The sequence below is a fragment of the Syngnathus typhle genome, linkage group LG12, assembly GCF_033458585.1.
Source record: "Syngnathus typhle isolate RoL2023-S1 ecotype Sweden linkage group LG12, RoL_Styp_1.0, whole genome shotgun sequence".
In the NCBI taxonomy this organism is placed as follows: domain Eukaryota; kingdom Metazoa; phylum Chordata; class Actinopteri; order Syngnathiformes; family Syngnathidae; genus Syngnathus; species Syngnathus typhle.
In genome coordinates this window covers 3,260,628-3,285,673 of record NC_083749.1, presented here as the reverse complement: position 1 = coordinate 3,285,673, position 25,046 = coordinate 3,260,628, and the positions used below count along the sequence as shown (strand labels likewise).

At 40.8% G+C, this 25,046-nt stretch overlaps 2 protein-coding genes across 5 annotated transcripts; both read right to left on the bottom strand.

Annotated features, from left to right (window-relative positions):
* Positions 1-667: 667 nt before the first annotated feature.
* slc26a1 (solute carrier family 26 member 1) lies at positions 668-5,837 on the bottom strand. The gene is made up of 8 exons (XM_061294257.1): positions 5,196-5,837; positions 3,417-3,879; positions 3,164-3,352; positions 2,838-3,084; positions 2,536-2,767; positions 2,271-2,454; positions 1,910-2,197; positions 668-1,826 (listed from the first exon to the last, which is right to left on the bottom strand). The coding sequence occupies exons 2-8, from the start codon at positions 3,801-3,803 to the stop codon at positions 1,257-1,259; spliced, it is 2,097 nt and encodes a 698-aa protein (XP_061150241.1). The 5' UTR covers positions 3,804-3,879; positions 5,196-5,837; the 3' UTR covers positions 668-1,256.
* Positions 5,838-7,305: 1,468 nt separating this feature from the next.
* On the bottom strand, positions 7,306-24,924 carry LOC133163744 (5-hydroxytryptamine receptor 4-like). 4 transcript variants are annotated; one of them, XR_009716443.1, is made up of 8 exons: positions 24,790-24,913; positions 19,075-19,156; positions 18,819-18,992; positions 18,553-18,753; positions 18,329-18,482; positions 16,625-17,292; positions 8,806-9,056; positions 7,306-8,564 (listed from the first exon to the last, which is right to left on the bottom strand). XR_009716443.1 is itself a non-coding variant. In XM_061293959.1 (7 exons), exons 2-7 carry the CDS (start codon positions 19,095-19,097, stop codon positions 8,963-8,965), a joined length of 1,314 nt encoding a protein of 437 aa, XP_061149943.1. In that variant the 5' UTR covers positions 19,098-19,168; positions 24,790-24,924; the 3' UTR covers positions 7,306-8,962. The 4 variants fall into 4 exon arrangements, 2 of the variants coding, with proteins under 2 accessions (XP_061149943.1, XP_061149942.1); XR_009716444.1 differs by having other exon boundaries at positions 8,811-9,056; XM_061293959.1 differs by having other exon boundaries at positions 7,306-9,056; positions 19,075-19,168; positions 24,790-24,924.
* Between the last annotated feature and the right edge of the window lie 122 nt (positions 24,925-25,046).

The following is a 25,046-nucleotide window of genomic DNA, read 5'->3' as shown; positions in this document are numbered from 1 at the left end:
AAAACGTGCTACATAACTACAACATCCTGCAAAAGACACAATCTGGCGACGACAAAGAATAACAATGAGTAAGGGCAGGGCTTTTAAAGCTGCTGTGCTCCTCCAGCAAACAATCTGCAGGTGAGTGGCACAGGTGGCTCAAATGATTTTTTATTGATTATTTTATTAAATTATTATTGGGACGTCCCAATCGATATACACAAAAAGACCCAAACACAAAAAGGACATTTTGCTCATATTAAATTTCAATAATTCCCATCTGTACCCCTGTTGACAACTTTTTAAATTGAATTTGGGGGGTATCAAATCAGTTTATTTACATAAAAATATGCAAAAGCATAAACCAGCTTTGAATAGCTTTGTTGAGAATTTTGTTGAGAGACCCAGTTGAGAGTTTAAACCATTTAAGAAATGATTTTTAGTTTCTCTGGTAATAATTGGCTTTGGTTAAATCATTACGGGTAGACTTTGGTCACCTGGATTGGTGTGATTAATGACATGTCAACCAAAGGTCCAAACTAATTGTTTGGAAAACGTGTAATTGTCGCCATCTTGATTTGGCTGTTGGTGAAATGTTGCCAACTAGCCAATTAAATATGAAATCAGACATTAAAAGCAACATAATCACTTTTCATTGCTAAGTAGACAAAAAGAGAAGTAGATGTGTTCGTAAAAAAGATATTTTTATTGAATAACAGGCTCCTCAACAGTATGTAGTTGACATAATGCCTCGACTGTTGGGACAAACATGACGTATTCGTACCAGTTCACAGAAGAAAATTCATTTCTTTTGATTTGTTCTGCCCATTCCAAAAGTGGAGCTTTACAACAGTATTTTGCATTTCGATTTGCTTTGATTGTTATTTTTTTCTTTCTCTTACAATTCCTTACATTTTTTACACTGCAACAACATGACCTGATTACACCGCAAGCATTCTTTATATCTCCAATCTGATACACCACATTCAAAATGTGCTTCGTTAAGCTCACAAGTGATAAGGACGGTGGCCAAAAAGTATTTTATCAAAACGCTCCATCCTAAAAGTGGAACTTAAGGCAACAATGTGTTCATAAAATTGGACTGATAGTGAATGATTAGCCGACAGGTTTGTTTTGCTTTGGTCTTGCTCATTTTTATCTTCTCCTACAAATGCAGACAGTTGCGAATGAACAGAACATTGCGTGATGCAACAAATGTGACAGGGTAGTCATTTTATCTTACAACTTGTCCACCATACATTTCTTTTGGCTTTGCTCTACAGAGCAGAGTCTTCCGTGCTTTTGTCCGGCCGCTGTATGTTTATGTGGAGGACGGCGTGATGCACCGTGTGGAACAGCATTTTGTTCATGTCTTTCCCAAAGAAGTGTCCCTTCTGCAAAGTATCAATGATGGAGGTGTTACAGCAGGCGAGGACCACTTCCACGCCGATCTGCTTGAACTCCTTCAGCAGCCCCTTAAAAGCAGCCATGCCGGCGGAGTCTATAAAGGGGATGGCGGAGCAGTCCACAATGATGGTGTGGAAGTCCAGCTCCAAACCTTGCAAGAGTGCCACCACAACATCTCCATGATTAGCGTCCCCGTTTGTCTGGGCTTGCGTCAAAGACATCTTTTTGGCTTTCTTCTCCGCCTTTTTCCTTCTGGTCATTTCCAAGAAAGGTGTCACCCCAACAGCTTGGTAGAGAGCTTTCAGGAAGGTGTCCTTGTTGGCGTAGTAGAGAGGAGCCTGGAAGCGGAAGACTTGGACTCGGTTTGGCGGAACCAGGTTTTGGTATTCCTCCACGTCCTCGTAAAGATCGGAGTCGCCGGCTCGGCCCAGGAGGGAGACCTGATGTCAGACGAGGGATAAGGTCAGGGAATGGAAAAGTCTGGATGTAAATATACAAAGAGTTCTAGAGTTCTGTCACTCACCTTGGGGTTTTGGGTCTTATAGATAACGCAGATCATCGAGAAGGTGATGCCAACAACGAGGCCGAGCTCGACCCTGATAAGAGCTGTGGCCGACACGGTAACCAACCAAACCACGGCATCGTTACGGCTGGCTCGCCACTTAGCAGGGACGTCCTTAAACTTCCTGAGTGCCCCGCGAAGGCTGACGATAATAATACAGGCAAGGACGCATTTCTGGAGAGCGTGGAAGAAAGGCGCGAAGAAGAGCAAGACGAGCAGGATGACCAAGGCGCTGATCAGACTTGATACCTGAAACACAAGGACGTATTTGACTATATTCCACAAAAACTATGATCGGTATTTCTTCCAGTTTGGACTTCACCTGTGTTTGACAGCCCGTTGAGTCCTTCACCATAGTTTTTGCTAACGCCGCGCTAGTGGTGAAGCAATGGAAGAAGGACGGAATGATGTTACAGCAGCCGATGGCAAACATCTCTTGGTTGGGACGGACCGTGTAGCCGTTCTTCTTGGCGAACATCTCGGACAGTGACACGGTAAAGGCAAAGCTAGGAGATAAAATGACATTTTTGTTGACTAATCACGACTAGCTAGCTAGGTGCTACAAATTTACGTTGTTTAAAAACTACCTGATGACCGCTAGAGGAATGGCGTCCAGTGCTACTCTTGACATCAGACTTAGGCTGGGCACTTGAGGAGGGATGAAGCCAGTGGGGATATGACCAGAAACACTGGTGCCGTATTGATGGTTGAGATCTCCAAAATGACTGGCCAACGTGGCTCCGGCAACCACGACCAGTTCAGTTGGCAGAGGGATCTTCAAACGATCTTTGTAGCGTTCCTGGATCTCTTTCCCTGCCACTGCAGAACCCCCAAAACCCAAATTTAGTTACTAACTTATCTCACATTGTGAGTTCTGGTCCATATTTACCCAATACGGTGATACAGATGGCACTGGTGATAAGATCACACATGTTGGTCTTGTGAATGTTGGCAAAGATGTTGAACCAGGTTACGACGACAGTTCCGTAGCCCTGATGGCGAGGGATCTTCAGACCCAAGAGGTATTTGGCTTGGACAGTTAGGATAGTAAACGAAGCTCCTGTGGCAAAACCGTCCAACATGGGAGCCGAAAGATAGACGGAGACGAAGCCCAGCCGAAACACAGCCATCAGAACCTGTGGCGGGGATTGTCAGACCTGCTGATTAGGAAAACTAAAATCTTGGAGGGTGGAAATCTTGAAGGTGGTTCTTTACCTGGTAGATACCAGCCAGGAGCGTAAGAGCCGCGGCTACGCTAATTGCGTAACACTCCTTCCCACATTGCACACCCATAATTTCTACAGTGTGAGTTGTGAGGTTGATGAAAGAACCGTTGAACTCTGGAACACCGGGAGAATCCTCGTTGAGGTCGAATCCAGCGAGGAACACTTCTCTGTAGACCACCTGAGGATAAAGTTTGGATAAGGATTCGGTTTGAAGTACATCTTTTGTGACAACTGGAGCTCACCTGTCCAACCATGAGACTCATCAGGCTAAAGATGCCGACAGAAACATGTCTGGATGTCCCCATGAGAAAATAAATGATGTTGGCATAAAATGACGTATACAATCCATAGATGGGTTCTACTCCAGCCAGCAGGCAGTAGGCGATGGCCTGCGGTACCAAGATGATCCCCACGATCAAGCCGGACATGCCGTCGCCCCAAACATACTCTCGCAGTTTGTACTTGGGCAACCAGCGCACCACAGGGAAGAAGCCCGACAAAGTGGAGCGGACTCGGGTCGCAGAGCAGCTCAGACTCCGCTGCAGTTTGGACTTGAGGACGGAAAGTGTGGGCTCTGCGTGATGAGCCTTCCGCTCCAACAAAGATGGTGTCGAGCTGACCTCCTCCATGGTCTCAGATGGAGAGAGTGTGTTGCAAATGAAGAGAAGGGCGGAGGGGTCGATGACGGGGTGGTCTGCAGTGCTCCTTGGAGATCCAGAGAAAAAGGCACATACACATTGAACTACTCACCCATGACCCCATTTCTCTTATTTATCCCCTAGATAACCTTAGTAACCCCGCCCCCATGTATTTCCTACAGGTGACATAGAGAAACTATGTTTTGCAGCGATGGGGAAAACGAAGCTTCAAATTTGCTTCATGAACCCCTTGGATTTTTTGACTCTTCTAGATCGAACAGTTGGTTTAAAGTGGCTAAAGAAATGATATCTTAGTGACCCCGAGTAAAACCTGACTTCAGGAAAACTATAATCCAGCCAAAAACTGTTTTTGTCTCAAAGTTGCCACTAAGTTTCAGGAGCAGAGAATGATACAATGTCCCAGTAGCTGTAAAACACTAAATGTCATCCATTATCGACCTCATCACAAGAGTTCTCCGCGGCATGTTTTGAAGCCGTTAAAGACCGATAAACCGCTGAGGTAGTCAGTAATAAACTACTATCACGTCTATTTGTCATTTTGTATTAGCGCACATTAATGTTGATGTATGTGACGTGACAATCGTGGAAAAGAAATTTCTTCCCTGGGTTCCTCATGTTGTCTAATCCTAAAAGAAGCCATCTTGACTTGAAAGGGAAAAACAAGACATAGGAGATAAGTTATGTTTGCTTTGTGATCTGACACAATCAATTTAGAAAAGTTCACCCACAGAGCCGGAAGACTATCAATAAATTACAGTTGGAGCTAAACTTGGACTTTCTTACTTATTAGAAAAGAACCTGATAAATGGTTGAGCATGGGAGAAGACACCCTGATGATCTTTTGTAAGCGGCGCCAACATTGATCACCGCGTCAAAAAGACTAAAACAATGGGTCAACTCTGTTCTTTGACCGTGTCCAATCAGTGTGTACCACTTTTCATCATGTGGTACAAAGGACCCGAGTAATGCTAAGAATTTTGTGGACAGGGCTTATTCTCATGTACGATATTTCAAGTCTACCTTTGAAAACAACAAAAGATTTATTTACATGAGGTTCAAATATTTTAATGGTATAATTATTGAGTTTCTCCAAAATCGAATAAATGAGTCAATTTCCTTCAAAACATTTCCGTAATTAATTTATTTTAATCTGATTTATTTTGAATTTATTTCATGGTTGTTTAGTATAATGTCCATGCACGTTTTCCCAAGCAAATGCTATTTCTCAGATGTTTTTTTTTTTTTGCTTGGATTAATTTCCTCTCTCTGTATCCATCGACTGATATGATACTAAAAAACTATAAACCGATGAAAACATTTCAACAAAAGTCCATTAAATTGCATTTCTGCATTTGTACTCACCTGGACAAGTCGAACCGCAAAACACAGTCTGATGTGACGACTAAGTCATCTGTATTTACAAAGTGTAACCGCCTCAGATAGTGAGCCAAGTGCAGCCCTCTGAGCAAACATTTTCTACTGGCTTGGTCACTTAAAGTGGGCGTGGCTTATCCTCATTTGCATTAAGTATTAACATTTCTAAAGAAGATATACCGAGTCAATATTTGTCCAACCATGTTTTCAACACACACTGACACATTGATGACATCAAGTTAATATATTTGGCCAATCATGTGTGTTCCCTCCTGAATACATTACATGTTACAAAGAAAGGCCCCATTGTCAGCATTCGAGCTAATCCTGTCATCGCATTCCTCATGTCAGTCTTGGTAAAATTATTCATCCTGTCAGACTCATCAAGCATAAAATTCCACGTCTAATAATAATCCTCTTCACGGCAGATGTAAGATAGTCAAAGGGAGGAGATGTTCCATCCTAAATACACGGGAATGCTACACTTAGACAAATAGATGTGGCAAAGTTTCTGGAGAATGTTCCTCCTTCATCCACTGAGAAGATCAGATGGACACATTGTGTCAACCATCAATGTTTCTTTCAGAGTTTACACCTGCCGAGTGGAATGTTAGGAAGTGGCAAGAAGGAGGACTCACCTTGAGAGGAGCTTGGATGGCACGTGGGGGGCATTGGGTCTCCTCCCGTGTTGTTATTCCATCCGACATCTTTTCATCTCATTCAAGATTCTTCCTGCTTCCGACTGCAAAGCATGATGGGAGCCGTCACCCCCCCCCTGACTTGTTCCCATATGCCGTCTAGAGCAGAGCGAGAGGGGGAGGGGAGAGAAGAGGAGGAGGGAGTGCAGGAGAGGATGGTTGCCATGGTGACAGGCGAGCGTATCGCTACATTTGTTTTGAAAGCTTCAGTCTGATGCTTTTCAATGATGCCTTTGAGTTGGGGTTGAATAAAAGAGACTCTGCAAACCCGTACTTGCAATTGCTCCAACAGCCAAATGTCCTGATTTCAGCAAGACGAAAAATAGGGGGGTGTTAAGTGTACTATGCATATTTTTTGTTCTTTGGCGTGTTTTTACAAAAACATGCCACAGACACAAAGTCACTTGGAATATGTGTAGTGGGGAAAAAATAGAATTTGCTTCAAAGAAAATTTATTTGGCTTGGTTATGATTGTCAGATATTCCCTACTGGGGAAAACAAATGTGAAACATTATCTACTTAAGCAGAAAGGAAGCAAATATTGGTTCAACTATTGACTTGTCACGGAAAAAACTAGCATACTACAACGGCGCTTGACATGTTTTAAGGACTGCTAGAATTCCGCCTTGATAACCCTAAAAGTTCCAACAGTTAACCTCCCCAACTATTCCAACACCCAAAAAGTATCATCTACTTATTAACAGCCTTGCTTGAGAGAAGCACGTTCATGTTTTCGTATCAACCGTGACAAAGGTAAAGTCATGCTCACAAAGAAAACATGTGTCATCTGATGTGTGTATTTGTGTGTGTGGGGGCTCGCTTTAATCATCTTGTTAAGTGAATCACAAGCGGAAGGTCGAAAAGGGATTCATATATATGGAATTTAATTGAAATGTTCTGAATATTGTGAATATTTATTTAATTTATTTAATTTATTTAATTTATTTAATTTATTTAATTTATTTAATTTATTGTCAGGAGCCAGTAGAGAGAAAAAAAACTGTCTTACACTGACATCTGGTGGTAAGAAGCGGAAGGTCGAAAAGTCCTTCATATATATATATGGAATTTAATTGAAATGTTCTGACTTTTGCGAAAATGTTTTTATTTATTTAGTCAGAAGCCAGAAGAGAGAGAAAACATTTTTTTGTCTTACACTGACATCTGGTGGTAAGAATCTACATAGCATCACGAAAAAAAAAAAAAAAAAACCAGACAAAAATAAACTAAGGCAATCAGATTCAATGACCTCTGCAGTATCGATCGAGTAGTCTACTACGTCTACGTTGTGCTTGCACAATTTTTCAAAGGGAACCCCAAGTGTATAATTGACCCGTTGAAGGGCACAGTGTTGCCGCTTTGATGGTGAGTGGGACCTCTGAACGCCACTTGAAAGCAGATAAGTCAGCAAATCCCTTGAACTTTATTCACAAAACAATCGAAATCCTGCAGCAAATTGCTTTCCACAGATACCTCCCCTTTTCGGGGAAAACTGATTATGAGAAATATGCATAGCAACAGGCAATGAATCATTGCTCACATACACACACATGGGGTCGAGAGGATACCTTTTTAGCAACATAAATATTGGCACAGGGAGTCAAATGTTGAAATCATTTCTTTTGACAGGAAACAGCAGCGAGAGGCCCGACAACATAAATTCCTCCTCTGATTAGTTAATGGTAGGCTCGGTGCCAATCGCTGATTGTTGATCTTTGTGTTTGCTGTCATTGAATAGGCTGCTTGACGACGCCTTTGTGTCGGAGCGTTAAAAATATGTCTCATGCCTACGCGTAATAACATATTCCGTCATTCGAAAACACATTTTTTGTGCTAATTTTGATTCAATGAAAAGAGTCGTGACTAAAACGGCAACTGGTGATGTCAGGTAAGTGTGGGTCAAAAAAGGTCAATTCATTTCAATATTCTAGAAATTTATTTTGAACCGCCACCACACGCAATAGAAAAAAAAAAGACAAAATGGGCAACAATTATTATTATTGTTTCCCCTCATGTAGGCAAAAGACATTATAGAGAAGATGAAAGTCACTGTGAATAATCAAAACTGAATATTCTGATTATATCCTTAGAAAGACAACAAAAATGGCCTTAGCCTGAATTATTAACAGTAATATTCTCCCAATTTTCACAAACAACGAAAAGAAAATGTAAACAAAAGTGAAAAGGCTGTGTAATTATCAGAATGGACATCAACTCTTTTCTTCACTCGACCTGAAATCTGACTAAAGTTAGTTTGATGTATCCAGTAAACACGTAAACGTGGAAATATAACAAACATCAATTTTTTGGTAATGATGCAGTTTGACTACAACCAAAACAATAAACATATTGTTACATTCATACCTCAATGACATGATCATATTTGTAAAGGCAGATTTTTTATTTTCTTCTTAAATTTGCAACAACTTTAGTATTTTGCCTTTCTGCCCTCTAGCGGTCAAAATAAGACAATGCATGTCTAGAAAGGACTTCAGTTATGGGAACCATATTAGCACGCTGAGGAAAATCTGTGCGAGCAATATTCATTTTATAAATATTGAAGGCTTTACTTTGTCACTTTTGGTTAACTTCTTCCATCTTCCATCTTATTTTTATAATGCAGCATAAGACCCTTTTGCTGCTGGTGACTTTTCTTGGTCTATTGGGAACACGTCAAAAGAAAGACAAATAAACATGATTTTTTTTTTGTCATAAATATCTTCACAACATACTAATAAAAACACTAGAATATGACCTTTTGCCTTACAGCGTCACCTTAAAGTGCAACACTTCCAATAAAAAGCTTTGGATGGCGACTGAACCAGCGACTGAGCTTTTGATTCAATTGGACCCACGCTTGGCTGTTCATCTAAAGACAATTATCAAAAACAACAAAGCACCTTACAGTCTTCCGGTCGTCGGGTTAGATCGTCCATCGGCGACCTACGTGACCTCATGAAATCTCCCCGGTATCACTGACCGATGTAGTAAAGTTAAATCAGTCGACAGCAGTTGACATCACAGAGGACACTTGGCCTCCTACTGGACAAGTCGTCCTCATAGAGGTCCAAGGGAGTCCTGGGACTCGGGCTCATTGGCCAATATGGTTCTTTTGTTGTCACAGTAGCTTCGATTTGGCAAGAAGGACAATCTGAAGAAGACACACAAACAAAATGTTATCACTAAAAGTACATATGCTGTATACAATATATATGTATATATATATACACATACATAGGAAGGACAAATTTACATTTTCAATCCAGGTGAAGTACAAATAATTCATTGGATTGACCACATGCACAATCCCACCAAAAAAGGGGCGTGGCCAGCTGTAACAGGGAAAAGAAAAATAAACGTTCTTTTACTTGGGCTCCACTTTTTTTACGGTGTTTTCTGTACAAGGAGTGTGTTTGCTGTCCAAACAAAGCCCCGTATCTGTCCTCCTCTCAACAAGTGGAGACTTCCAGCAGAAGAAGCTTTGGAAGGATTTAGTCTCGGACAATACGACGCCCTGCTAGTTTCGCGAGTTTTACGGAAATGGGAAGCTTGATTACAGTTAAACAAAGAAAAAGTGTGACATCACAGGTCTCCTTGACACAAATCTCAACAAGTGTCTTGTGGAATATTTGAAATATGCACGGAATAAGCAAGGAACCTCACGCAGATGAGTCAAAGGCAGTTTAGCACATGGTGGCAGAATTTAGGTCTATTAAATATTCATTTGTGAGCTCATTTGACAAGAACAGCACTCATGAATAAAACATGTCGCTGACTGTACCCTGGTGGTGCTAAAATACTGGACAGACATTACATATTTAGGGGGAAAAAGTATAAATATTAAAGCGGAGATGAGAACATTAGCATCGATATTGAGTTTGTGTCCTTTCACATTCAAATAAATCTATTTTTTATATTTTGCAGAGGCTTTCCTGCTGAAAACCTTTCATCCAGTTAGCTAGATGTCTATATATCTATATCAATCTTTCGTCCATCCACCCATCCATCCGCAAATAAGCTCTCAATTCTTTTGGACGATTTACTTCTGTGCGTTAGCTAGAAGATTGCATCACACTTAACTTCACTTTGAGGAGAAACTCAACAGTTCCTTATCAGTTTCAATTTATTCAGGCTGAGTTGAGATCCAGGTCAGTGTAGTGAACATACATATATGGTATGATCCTTGGCTAGGCTGAATTAACATCTTATGCCCTTAAGGCCTCGGCAGATGTTTGGAGTATCAAACACATCAAATGCAAAGTCATACTTCAAACATTGACTTAGGCCTACATGCATTGCACACTGTGTATCTTTGCTAGATAAAGTGAAGATGTTTCTTCAAAACTGACGTGTTGTAGCAGTAAAGATATCATAAAGCGTTCCCGAAGTAAAATAAGTCTGTTTTTCCAACTCTTAAATCAAAACCTGTTTTTTTAGTGATCGGATCCTTTGCTGTCTGGCTGCGGGGGGAAAAAAAAAATGATGTGAGAGCATTTTCGTATTTTTTCGGGACTTTTAAGGATTTTTCATCAGTTTGTGCAATTTAAGGACTGCGTGTCCATGGGGATTTCTGTTGGAGAAAAAGTTCCATTTGCTGTCAGGTTTCATCGAAACAAAAAAAGTTGAAGAACACCAAGGTCACAAAGAACCACTGAATTGTTCCGTGCTATGCTGAAAACAAGGATGTGAAATATATTAATTCTGACAAAGCTAGTGCTAGCTCTCGTGCTAGTGATAGCTAGCTCCGGGCTATTATTGTCCATGTATATGTTCCATATTAAATATTCAGCGTAATGTCACAAAGATAAAATACAAAATAAACGAGGCTTTTTGTTTTTCAGCAAGTTCTGAGCTTTTCTGTTTGAACTTTAACTAGCTTGAATCCAGAGACTTGATACTGGCAGCTTTTCCCCCCACCCCCTTGCATCAACACTGAGGGGAACGCAAATTTGTCTCCCCACTGGAAGTGGATTGTTTTGATACATCTAAAAATGCTGCAAGGCGTTTGACTGAAAGCATGCGACCCAAGAGAGATAAACACAGGATATACGAGACGTGCGTGTGTTCCTTTCCTTCGATTCTAATATCCTTCAAGGACATTAAATAATCAAATTTCACTCTTATCTTCTTGGCTTTTGGAGATGCAGAAGTGAGAAAGTTGTAGTACTGATCAGGATGGACGATAAGGGCGATTTTCCCATCGGAACGTTAACCAGAAAGTTCAAATCCCATCATTTTAATGGAATATATTTTAATAATATAAACCGCATTTCATAGTCCATTGTTGTGGACTGTTTGGTAGAAGTAGGTCAACCTTATTAGAAATGGACCACTGGTCTGAGAAGAAGAAAAAAAAATCTTGGCTGCTATAGCATGTGGGTGTGTAGATGTCTCAGGCTGTGATTTTGTATTCAAATGCAAACAGTCTCAACGGGAATGCAAATTAAACAAGAATGCCAAAATGTGCATTGAGGTCCAACGTAAAAAATGGAATTAGTTTTTTTTTGCAATATTACCGGTTTTCTAAAATAGCATAACATCCAGTGGACCCAAAAACTCAAGAGTGTAAAATAAACTTGTTTAAAGAGTGTCAACATGATAATACTATTCAGGTAATCCTTCTTAGCCAAATCATCTTAGTAAAATATTCACTGGCCAAGTGGTGTTGATAAACATAAAAAAATAAATAAAGCAAACACGGTAAAAAAACAAAAACAAAACTTGACTGTGTGTACATGTGCGTATGAACTTTGTGCCTGAGTGTCCTCCAGGCTCTTCAGAAGCCTTTTCTGGGTTTCGAGGACACAAGTCCCCTATGTGTCATGTTTGCTTCTTTTCAAGCAGGAACTCTCGATTAAGTTGCTCAATCATTGCAATGCGACTAATGCGAGCAAATATTTTATTTTATTTTATTTTATTTTATTTTATTTTATTTTATTTTATTTTATTTTATTTTATTTTATTTTATTTTATTTTATTTTATTTTATTTTATTTTATTTTATTTTATTTTATTTTATTTTATTTTATTTTATTTTATTTTATTTTATTTTATTTTATTTTATTTTATTTTATTTTATTTTATTTAGTCAAATGGTGGACAATCAACAGTTTTATTGGGACATATTATTCTGTTTTGGAGAAAATAAATCCGTCAAGGACTAATGCTAGGCTAACAAGAACGCAGCAAGCAAAAAGTGCAGCGTCAATGCCTTCTTGTGAGTAAACAAGCAAACAACCAGAACTTGCTACCGAGGCGAGTAATAAAGGAAGTGTGACACCTGCTAATCACATTGGGGATGAGACGTGACCCCAATTATAGCTTCTGCTGAACTTTAATTTCATCTAGTGTAGTCCGGTCCACTGCGGTCCGAGCATGTTCCGGCCACAAAGTTTTTTTTTGCTTCAATCCCCAACAAGAATCTAGCCTGCAAATCATGTTTTTGATGTTTGATACTCAAAACACGCCCCCACCCACGACCCTCATGAGGACAAGTGCTACGGAAAATAGAAGGACGGTGGCTGGAATAAACCCAAACATTTGAAAAAGGCACTAGAACACACAGAGTCAAACTCATGTTTGGCATACAAGGAAAGAGAGGCCACGGAAGCACTAACCCAATATTTAGCAGCCTTCAAAACAAACACACTCAAATCCAACGGAATCATTTTGCCATTGCTTTACGGATTTGGTCAAAAATAAATAACAGGAATTCTAAGAAATAAAACTAACCACATGATCCTGCCAAAGTCTCAAATTCATCTTCAAAGTCCAAAGAGAAAATTCACCTGCAGCTACAACAAGAGCACCACTTAACTGCAAATATGGAATAAAATCCTCTGAAGCACAAGCCTATGAACTTTTATTATTAATGGAGCTTTTTCATTCTTCGGTTTCAATCCAGTAATCATCATTTAGGCGTGGAGGATAAAACATTTTGGGATCCGGGGGGATGAGTCGGTAAAACAAGAAACTCTTACACACACTGGCACATACACACTATTACACCGACAGCGTTGGTCATTTAATTTTCATGCACTGTGCTTTTTAACACTTGGCAGTCTCAACGAAAGAAATGCTTTCATTAGCTTTTACTGTGAAGACAGAATTACAACTGTGCAAAGGGAGATTAGTGCTTCATTGTTCACAATAAAGCTATGCACTTCCGTCGCTGTATCAACACCAGCAGCCACTGAATTCTATTTTAGGTCCTATGGAATGGGAAAAAAAACAATGTGATACAAAATCAACTAAACCATAAATATCATTTGAGATAAACTACAAAATTCGGCTTGACTGAATTGTGATTTTTTTTTTAATTTTTCTAAATTCTAAATTAAATTGTGGTTAGTTAAGGGATAATTGAGCAGGTCAACAGGGGTCGGCCAATCACCAAATCCCAAATTGACTTACAAACTGTTGACTTGAAATACTATGAATTAAAATTGATCGCACATTTTTTTCATCCCTCTTGTGTTCTTAATGAGATTATCTCCCGAGAGACGAGCAGGGTAGCGGCGTGGGTAATTCCAGCCGCTTCTCCAAATGATGGGAAAGTGAGATAGCGCAAACCCTCTGAGCCCCCCCTCCCCAGGAGCCTGGCAAGCGATGTGATGCAACGAAAAGAGTTTCAACAGGATGAAATCAAGTTGGGATTTATTTTTGCGCTCCGTGTTGTTTTCGGCGGGGTATCTCTCGGGCCATCGGTCAGCTGAGGCGAACGTCCGGAGGCTGCGTTCGTGGAGGATGGATCTTAGATCCAATTAATCATGAGACTTGAGAGGGATGACTAAGTTCATTCTGAATATATTGAAAGTGCTCGGCTCGGTTTTATTTGGTGGGAAATGTTAATCTTATGAGGAGGGGGATTCGACGCTTTTATAGAGGTTCATAATATTTTGCCGACTCATCACAATTCTAATACTGTACAAACAACAGGGCATTTTGCCATGACTAAATATGATAGTATATTTGAAAATATTTCTTTCCATGCATCAAAAACAAAGAAATCCAAACTACATATTTATTTTTTTTAAATTCCAACTAATTATACGCTTTCATAATATTCCAACAGAAGGAGAAAAGGATGACGAAATCCGAGCAAGAGGGAGCGGAGGGAGTGAGATTTACAGTGGCTCAGTTACAAGATTTTGGTTTCAATCAAACAACAATAAATTCTACATGTCTCATAATAAATCAGCGACTGCAACGTTTATACAAAAGCGACCTGTGTGTTTCATCCAAGCGACTGAGCTCCACAAAATGCGAGAGAGTAAGCCGTTTCGCAATGACTCAACTTTGGATAAATGGCACAGAAATGGTGTGGAGATTTTTTTTTTTATGGGGCGATGGCGAGATGTCGTCAAACGTGCCGTCGTCATATCACACGAGCTGCGCTGACTCGTCAGTTGAGGATTACGAGTCCATTAATTAACTCAATTGCTGCTAGCCAAGTTAAAATGGATCTTTGACGTCTATAGCCGTCATTGGTAGTGAATGATTTCAGATTGTAATTTCTCAAGACACAGAGGGGCAAACCACACACGTGCAGGCGAGTGGGAGTCGATTCAATTTGTGGTCAAAAAATGACAGTTTCTTTTTTAAGCTACATTGTTAGTCTTAATACCAAATGGTGAGCGTTTGAATCAACACGGCTAATAATAGCAACGGCGACATTTTATTGGCCATTTATTTATTTTATTTTTTACGAGATGCATTTTAAGGACAAATGGCAGTATCCTGTCTTTTTTATTGCAATGAGATCTGTTTCCAATCTGAATCGGATTCTACAGCGTCTCCACTAAACAGCAGACAGGAAGCCCATGGACGTAGCCGATGATATCACTCTGAAGCTAAAGGTAAATTCAGGAGAGAAGCCAGCAGATTTAGTGTCACAGGAAGACTTGGACACTGAGTTTAATTTGTTTCCAAGCAGAAATGTGACACACACAGGAGAGGCCGCTTCTTTTTTTTTTAGGCTTACCAATACATATTTAAACTTCCAATTAGCTTTTAATAGCACACCTATCATTCTAGTTGCTTATCGTGGAGTTTGGCCTCAGACTTTTTTTCAGCGGAGGACGCTGACAGAATCCCAGAAATAACACACAGCACCCAAGGGTAGATTTAACTGGGTTACTACTATGTAAGAAGAAAATGTGCTACATTTAAAGTCATTAGGGGAAGTCATCTTACATTTATTTATCATTAACTACACAGTCAACCGGTATGGCCTTGTTAAATAAAATTAACACAATTAGCATCCATTTGAAGCACCATTTATGAAATATGAAGTTCTAAGAATACGTAAGGATCATTCAGACAATTAAAAATAATTACATATATACACTTTTTTTTCTCTCTTTCCAATCCCATCCTGTGCCCCTCCCTTATAGGAGTATTAGAAGATCCAAACAGTTTTTAAAATCCCACCTGAATACGGTGGGGTTCATTTTCAGTCTGAACGCAAAGGGGTGAGCAAGTCCTCCTAAATTTAGCGACAAACTCAAACAACTTCAAGCTATGTTGGCAAGACTGAGGAGGCTGGCTTCATCGCAATGACCTACAGTAGCTCTGCCACCTGTCGTCCTGGTAACCAAAACTGTACTCTGCAATCGCACCACATAGATCAGCCACTAAAAATGGCGTGTGACGTGGTTATTAAGTGTGCTGTAATTCTTTGGCTAGTTGGAGATGTCAGTAACAAAGTATACCCTGTCCTAAAAAGGCAGTAGGTGACATAACGTGCACCCATCCCATTGAAATAAAGTTCTGATTTGTGCACAGGGTCAGAATGATCAAACCCAAATCATTCAAAACCCAGATTTGAGCTCATATGAGCGAAATTCCATGGCGAGGAACGCGCAAGTGCGCATGCAAGCGCCTTTTGTCTCATGCGCATCGGTCGAGTGTCTGTGCTCAAGTTAAACAATCCAGACGCGAGCGGCTCGCCTCCTCCATCATCCTCTCCACTTGAAGTAGGGAACGCAAACACAGCTGTCAACTGAGTCATCGCCACAAACATTCACAAAAATCCTGTGCTGAAAAGGAGCAGTGTTCACGCTCGTTATTATGATGAAAAATGTCATTTATCCTCTCCTCTTGTCCAAAGGTTGAAATATTCTATAAATCACATCCTATAATAGAAAATGCTTTGTAATTATTTGGAAGGCGGCTTGTAAAAAGAGGCAAATAGCATCTCTATTGTTGCCATGGCGACCCAACTTTAGTAACTAAAATAAATGGACACCTCTCATGCTACGTTAGCGACAGAGCTAATGCTACTGTTCGGATTTGTGTGTGGTCTTTGTATGTGGTGAGCTGCTCACAGACTCGATGTTTATTTCAAGACATAAACAAATGTTTTGTTAGTGTTTAGCACATATTACGTATTCATGTTTTGGCATTTTTAGTGTCCCGATATGTCTTTGCAGGTTAACAGACTCTTGTGTATAGCTCGATGTATACCGTATTTTCCGCACTATAAGGCGCACCGGATTATAATGAATGGCCCATCTTAAAAGTTTGTTTATATAGATGGCGCACCGGAATATAAGGCGCACCTTCAATGAATGGCCCATCTTAAAACTTTGTTCATATATAAGGCGCACCGGATTATAAGGCGCACTGTCGGCTTTTGAGAAAATTGGAGGTTTTTAGGTGCCCCTTATAGTGCGGAAAATACGGTAATCCTAAAAATATGGAAAAGTGGTGTATTTACCTTAGCGCCATTGACGTCCCATTGACGGATGTGGGCGAGCAGACTCTGTGCGTAGGTCCGCAGGAGAAGCTCCGCTGCCTTGCGAAGCGTTCATCTCCGCAACAAAGAATTACTAGGAAGGCCCTCCGAAAAGCTCGGTTCAGGAAGGCGTACAGGAAAGGATTAAGGCCGGAGTTAATGTAGCCCAGCCATAACCATGCCGTCCACAACTGCCAGGGCACAGAGTAGTGAATGAAGGGGTCCACCACGTTGGTGATGAAAAACGGCGCCCAGCACAGGCAAAAGCAGCCCATAATAACAGCCAGGGTCTTTGCCGCCTTTGTCTCGACACGCATGCGGCTGTTGGCTACGGGAGCCGACTCCGGTAAGAAGGCTCCCTCAGCCGTTGTGAGGTGGTAATGGTCCGCCGGGTCCGAGCACGTGGATGACCTCGCCGTGACCACGGCGGCGGGCGTCCCGGCGGCCGGAGCGGATCCGGCGCGTTGGAGGGTCTCGATCTGCCGCACGTGGCTCATGGCGGTCACGTAGATGCGTTGGTAGGCGAGGACCATGAGGGCCAGAGGCACGTAGAAGGCCACCGTGGAGCAGATGAGAGCGTACGGACGGTTGACCAGAAAGACGCAGCTTGTGTCGTTGGAGCCACCTGGCGGGGTCCGCCTCTCTTCTATCTGGAAAAAAGGTGAGAATGAAATGCAGACAGATTGTGAGCTCCGTGAAGGTCTGGTGGAACCCCAACCAGCTAAACTCCACATTGGATGTTTCCCCGAATATTCGTTGAAATTAACTGGAATTTTCCGCCCATTTGCAAGACGGCATCTTAAAAGGTTTGTTATGATCGATGTCGGCTCACCGAGGTACACCGTGTCCCCGGAAAGCAAAGGTGAAATGTCTGCACATCTTTTTACATTCGGCAAGTGCGCTCAAGCCAAAAAAGTGAATTTTGCCACCCATAAATCTCAGCGTGCGGCGAGACTTTGCTCGTGATGTATCATTAAACCGGACCTCGTCATGCCATGAGACTTTGCAATTTATATCCATTATTGCGCTAGCTCAATCCTGATACCTAAATCGTCGTTACGTCGCATAGAACACCAGCACCTGATTAAATCCTTTTTCGTTAAAATAGCACCCAATTGAAGTGACTTTCCCACCCCATTGTATGGCTGACCTAATTCTCCCCAGCGTTCCTGACACGTATGTCGTTCGGGAGCAGCCCGTGGCTTAGGGGGAAAAAAAAAAAGCAGAGATGTGTATTTCATTAAACGTGGCTGAATGAATAAGTCCATCTCTGCCCTCCCCCCCCCGGGGATTTGCGCAGCTCATTTCAAGCTAGCTCTGAAATAACCTGGCCGCAAAAAACCCCTAAAAACACAGGCGGACCAGCAGAAAAAAAAGTCCGCTCAAGTGCTGTCATTGCTCGCAGCCAGTCAGCCTCCGCTGAGGACAAAATTGTTTTGTGATCACTGCATTACCGTGTCATTGTTGGAGGGATTGAAAATGTTATTAGAAAGACACAATATGAGGCTGCCGAGTTTTATGTTCCTATTGCCCTCGCCGAAAGAACATCTTGCTCTTTAAGGAGGATATACCGACTCTCGCTTGCTATATATTGACTTGACCTTGGATTGGGATTTTTTTTTTTTTCCCCTGCAAGAGTTGATTACCTCGTCTGAAGCAAAGCGTGCCAAGTGAGTGAGGACTTACTATATCCTCGATGCCAATGGCGTTCCAGCTTTGCATGATAGGTAGGAAGGAAATGAACGTGGGGATGAGCCAGCAGCCGCCGAGCATCACCGCTACTCGCAGAGGGGTCATCTTGTGTCGGTACACAAGAGGCTGGCAGCAAATAGCGTAATACCTGAAATACACGGCAAATGTCAGATGACCTAGTTTTCCTTTTGTTGACGTACACAAAAAAACATCAAGACCTGTCCAGTGCAATGCAGCACAGATGGAAGATGGATGTGGTGGTCAAGAGGACGTCCAGCGATGTGCGTACGAGACAGAATATCTCGCCGTATTTCCACACGCCGGTGGTCAGCTCGATGGCCGCAAAGGGCATCACCACCAACGCCACCAATAAGTCAGCAAAGGCCAGCGACACGATGAAGTAGTTGGTTTTTTTCTTGCTGGAAGGACGAGAACTCAAAGTTAAACCTGTTTTTGTTTTTTATTTTATTTTGAAAAGTCTCACCGCAAATGGCGGTCCTTGCAGAGCGCCACCATGACCAACAGGTTGCCAAAAACCGTCATGATGATTATGATGGAAAGCACAATGGTGAGCAGGATGTTTTCCAGTGATCTCAGGAACTCCTGCTGCTCCTCTTTGGGACTTTGATGTTCTGTATTTATCACACCGTCCTTCAAACTTAAAAAAAAAATCAAGCAATGTGAGTTTAAATTATTATTATTATTTTTAATATATTATATTTTTTCAATGGTGCACTTACAGTGGAGGTGATACTGTGGCCATCACGGGTCATCTGCCTGGAGGTCACCTGAGGAGAGTGCTCTTCACCCCATCCTGCTGACCTGTCAAAACATCTATAAAAAATCATTTAAAAGAAAAAATTTAGAACTATTCCAAATTAAATATGTGTGGGGAAATGTTATTTCAGATTTATAGCAACAAAAGAAAAGGACGGAAAGTAACAGGCGAGATCCAATCTACGAAAATAGTCTCGTTTCAGTCTAGTAAACCAACAGAGAAGTATCGCGTCGGTGTTTCCTCCTCTGATGTCTTCTGTTGACAAAATACGCTACACCCCCTGAGAGAGAATGAGGAAGTACGATAAAACGCGAACTGCTCGGAAGCAAAGGGCAGATCACTCACATGCGTAACCTCAATAAAGTCATTTAGAGATTTTCATGTCCCCCTTTGACATTGGAGTTACAAGCAGAATTTTTGGCTTTGTGCTGGTAGTTGAGGCAGAGTGTTTGTTCATCTGCCTTATTGCATTTAAACACCCATTATGACTTTGTCTGTGTCATTTTTTTATGATCTTTGTGAGGTGTTATCACCCTCACGTGTCAACATTAAGCCCTCAAAGTGACAGACGGTGATCCTTACTTCCTGCAGATAAAACTCTATTGTCGTATTACTATCTTGCTCTACTTGAGACAGACGGGGTCCACCATTAGAACTTGACCCTGGTGTAAAAGGGACAACGGTACAGTTGGGCCCGACCGGATTTTTTTTTTTTTAGCCGATGTCATCGCCGATATTTGAAAACCGATTAATCGGCTGATTGATTCTGAAAATACATACCGAATATATTCATTTATTATTTTCGTCACTTAAAATAAAACATTTGACTTTAACAATACTTTTTTCATTTTTTTTTAAATCTTAAACAGAAGGAAATTTAAGGACAAAATAATAAGTTAGTAAATAAGTAAATAAAAACATTAAATCATTCAACTAAAATCGAATCAAAAATTCAGGACAAAAAAAGTTAGTAAATACATAAGTAACCAAAAGCATTAAATTATTTAACTAAAATCAAATTAATCAATTAATACATTAGTTTAAAATCTTAGCAATGCACCGTAAACAAAAGCTGGACAAACAAAACAAAGGGAAATTCAATATCAGCCTAATAGAATAATCAATCGACAAAACGATTAATCGGTCGGCCCTTCGGTACCTTAGACTTAGACAGACTTTATTGTCATTTTGTAAACACTCGGTACACACAAAACGAAATTTCGTTGCATACCTCTACTCTTGGTCAGAAATCATCGGGCTCTTTTACGCAGTCATTGTATCGCTGCCTTTTAATTACACACACATCAGGCGTTAAAGAACAAACATGTCAGAAAATATGGGATGGCGAGAGGATGAGAAGAAGAAAGTGAGATTTCTCGTGGGATGTTCAGAGAGGGAAGTGTCTTTTCACAGCTCGCCATTTGTGTGTGTGTGACTGACACAAAACCGAGGTGAGGAGAGGAGTGAGAGATTTTTTTCCTTCCTTTCAGCCCATGTTGCACTCCATTTCTTTCCTGAACGCCGCACCTTCGATTCAAGGTGGCGCCGTTCAGCCGTTGCATTATTCAGGGGCAAAATTGAACCCCCGTCGATGCAACAAATTACAATTTTGTCATTATGCAGCTGCAGGTTGGGTAGAATCAGCACAAGGAAAAAGAGTATGCTCGCTTCTGTAGATTCTCTTCATCTTTCCCATTGACAGAAAATACACCACTGGAGCAAAAAAAAAAACAAAAAAAAAAAACAATCAGCTCATATACCTCCTGTGAAGCCATTAGAAAAAGCTCATCGGTTTTCACATCAATGAAAATGTGGAAATTAAAAATTGAGCCGTGGCCGTGCAACGCTATAATTGCACCGTGCTAGAGAGTTTGGCGACATGTGACTCATTTCATTTCTGAGCGAGAAGTGGCTTGGGGTTATAATTCAAAGCCCATTTGATTCCCATCAAGAGAAAGGTGTTTTCTTTTTCTTTTTTTTGTGCTCTACACATGATGATCACATGGTACAGTCACGTTCAGGACAACATCCCATGACTTGTGTATAGTGATACGGAAATATTTAGAAGCTCACATGATCATCTTTGACCAGTGCGTTTTGATGCATATTGGAGAAGATTCTGATCCGGTTTCCAAGGAGACTGTGAGGACTGTGTTCAACGTTATATCCCTCTTGTCATCTTAAATGTTTGTGAGGAAGACAAAATAATGCTAGTATAAATGATATAAATGGAAGAGGCACATTAATGGATGTGATAATGTGCTTCAATGTGTATGCTGCAAAGTGAGTCAGAATCCTGGTTAACATTTATTTTACATTGGGACCAGACATTTCTTGTAAAACATAGCCTGGGGCCTATTCAAATATTTAAGTCTAATTTAATTCATTACATTAATTATCATCCCTTAAGTGGACTAAGTTGCATAGGACCCAATCGCACGCATATGTCTTCAGGCACCTCAGCCAAATCCACCAGCGCCACAATTTTGACCTACTCTGAGCTGGTCTAAGGTCAAGCATACTTTCAGTTACCAAATTATCCAAAAACAAAAACACAGATGCCCAGCAAATTTCCCATCACGGTAAACAAGAGAAAAATCAAGATGCTTTAAGGCTGAGCCCACGCATGTGTGTTAACAAAATACCAAAATGTGCTTTGTTTGGAATAACATGAGGGAAAGAAACCCCTAGACATTAAGTAGCTTTAAAGTCCAATCCTCAGTGGACAACTGGGCCGTATTGCCTAGTACCGATATTACATTCCATGGAGTATCTACGGGAAATATGTTCATTAATGGACACAAAGGTCCGCAACTATCTGGGAAAATAAATTTCAGATAAAAAAACCCGGCCGTGTATATGTGAGCCCACATAAGCTCGGCGATGTGGCGTGTGATGCGCAAACAGGACAGTTAATGCCCGTGTAACAAGCAGCTGAATAAGCAGGCGGCATTTGGAAACACTTTAGCCTGCCTAAAGACCATATTTGGCAGCTGTCATATAGAAAAATATCAGTAATCATCCCCCCCCCCCTCCCCACCCAGCCCCTCCCCTCCCTGTTGCGTTCTCTGGAGGGACAGGATTTTCTGAAACGCAATTCCGTGAATGTTCCCTAGGTTATAAATCTCTAAGCTAATCTTGGCATCTGCTAAAATTAAACCAGTCAAAATGTGATCCATTAATTACAGTTTTGTTCCTCTCAGTTTGATACTGCTGCTGTGCCGATTTTAGACAGCTGGGAGGGTTTGCCATCAGCCGTTGACACAGGTGGAATATTCACACAGCGGCCTTAATGTTAGCTAGGCGAGAAAAGTATTACTCAGAAAGCAACGCAATTCTTAGCAGACAGTGATTTATTGAATTCAAAATAATCCAATCTTTCATGAGTTCTATTCATATCCACAGTACAAACACGGTTTTGGATAAGGTAAAAATGTGAGCAAAGATATAATTTCCCGTGCAAATGGATTTGTTTGACTACTTACGTAATGCGGTGGCAATGTCGGGGCGAAAAAGGGAAAAATGACATCCGACAGCTCTTTTCCTTCATTTGTTCGTATTTGCTGAGCACTCTGAGCTCCAAATGCATTTTCAGCTTATTTTCAATTTTGCCATCTAGAGGCGTCAACAAAATACAACGAAGCAATTTTGAAGCTTCATTATCCCGTCACTACTCTCAATCAAGTTGTCCCAAATGTGCATATTCATGAAGCCACTTTTTTTTTTTTCTTCACAGGGTTTGACTTTTCCATGCTTTCTCCACAAAGTAGTCATGAACGTGCATATTCTCCTGTGTTACTCATGCATGAACGGAGCTACATGAAACGTCCCTCAAAGTGAAAGGAGCGAGTCTGATGAATGAAGCAATAAGGCTGCTGGTATAATGTCAAGTGAGAGGGTAATTGAGCGTGCAGAGATTGTCGCATTATGGTCACGGCCGCACTGGATGAACTCGGAATGAATGGAAAATAATGACGACATAAATACCCACTGCGGGAAGTCAAGCAAGGATCAGCCATTTTTGTTTGGTCAACAAAGTAGTAGTTGGTCAGCAACACAAAAAAAAAAAAAAAAAAAGATATCAGATGTCAATTGGGTAATCCAAAGAAAATAATTGCGAATGATGGTGGAATCATTTTAAGAGCTTTAAAGAATTACCCGAAAAGAGCGACTATGACATCCGCAATAACCTCCAGAAGATTAGGAAGCAATTTGCCCAAAAAGTACACGAACCAGCCTCAAAATGAAAGATTAACCAGTGATTGAAAGGCTGACAAAGAAAGGATGTGATTGTGATGTTCCCTAACACACAAGCTCATCTGTAAAATCCAGCGTAGGTTCTGTCATGGCTTGGCAGAAATTGTTTAAGTCATTAAATTAACCCCATTTTGTTTGGTCATTTATGTAAAACAATAACTTGCCTCAGCCTGAGGTGGTGAGAGTACTTAAACAAGACACACCTAGAAAGTCCCCGGAGCGGTTGTAAAATAAACAAATTTAGCTTGTGTACACAGACTGACGAAAAGTACAGACTGTACAAAATTGTGTACTTATTTTCTCAAATGATTGTAGCTTATTTTACAATCATAGCTGTATTTCCACATGGACAAATAAAAACAAAAATCTATTTGAGAAATATATTTTGAATTTGAGGAATTGTTTTTATTTAAAAACGACCATGAACCATTTCCCAAACAGTCGACTTTAAATATAAAATAAAATAACTTTTAAAGGCAGCAGATTTTATTTTAGGAGCTTGGTTGAAATCTTAGAACCAGGTCAGTGATTTAAATGACATTACACTAATGTCTGTGGCTATTTAATGCTTACGTAGCTGTGGACATCGACAGGTAGGGTGATGTCATGATAATGAATAAGCAGGTCAAGGAGCTGCAGATGGGACCCAAATTACCTTAATAGACACTAAGTGGGTTTCTCCCTACTGCAGGTACCATCAGATGATATTTAATATCTGAACTAAGAGGACATCATTTAAATCTTACTACCTCATGCTTCCTTATGACATATCTTTATGGGACCTTCCTTGAACTTTTGATTATTTAATATATTACTTTTTACTTCTTACTTTTATCACCACAAGCTCAAGCAATTCCAGCATCCCATGAGCGGTTTGCAAATAATACACACAAAATAAAAAGACATTTCTACAAAAAAAACAAAAAAAACATTGGGGAATATCTGGATTGTCTCCAACACACACGTTTCAAAAATTCCTTTTGCGCACATGGTTAGCCATCCAAACATCAACTAAGTCCATAACAGAAGTTAAAAAAATATATTTTTTTTAGAGTCCTCTACTTGGAGCGCATTAATCTCCGCTCATGTGCACCATTGCACTTTGCTTTCTCGGTAGCTATCTACTACCTGCATGAGAAATATCGGATACACCTGTCTGCCTGATTCACCCGCATCTTCCTTCTACCTTTGTGTTAAACGGAAAAAGCCAAGAACACCAACTCTGCGCGCATACATTTTAAAGGTCATGCATGATTTGTATTAAAAGAAAAAAAATCAGCAATAATACAAGAGTGGACTGCACACCTGCAGAATCGTTTAAATTGAAATAAGAGTTCTACAAAACTTCATGATTGGTTTGGAAATGATTGACTAATTAAGACCCCAGACCCACTTAAAGAACGTCCGGTCAGTAACTCACCCGAGTCAGGCACTTTGCCTCCCTTCCTCCGATCCAGTTTTGTAGTGATGCTCTCATACTCCTGCAGGATCCTCCTCAACCGGCAACCCGGTGGAGGACTGAAATGACTCTTGACACAGAGAGGGAGACAGAAAGTGAGACAGACAAAGAGAGAGAGAGAGAGAGAGCGGGGGGCGGATGGACTGAAAGGTGGACCCGTGTGAGCGCAACGCTGCCACCAAGTGGACATTTAGAGGTGTGACCACATTCGAGCACCA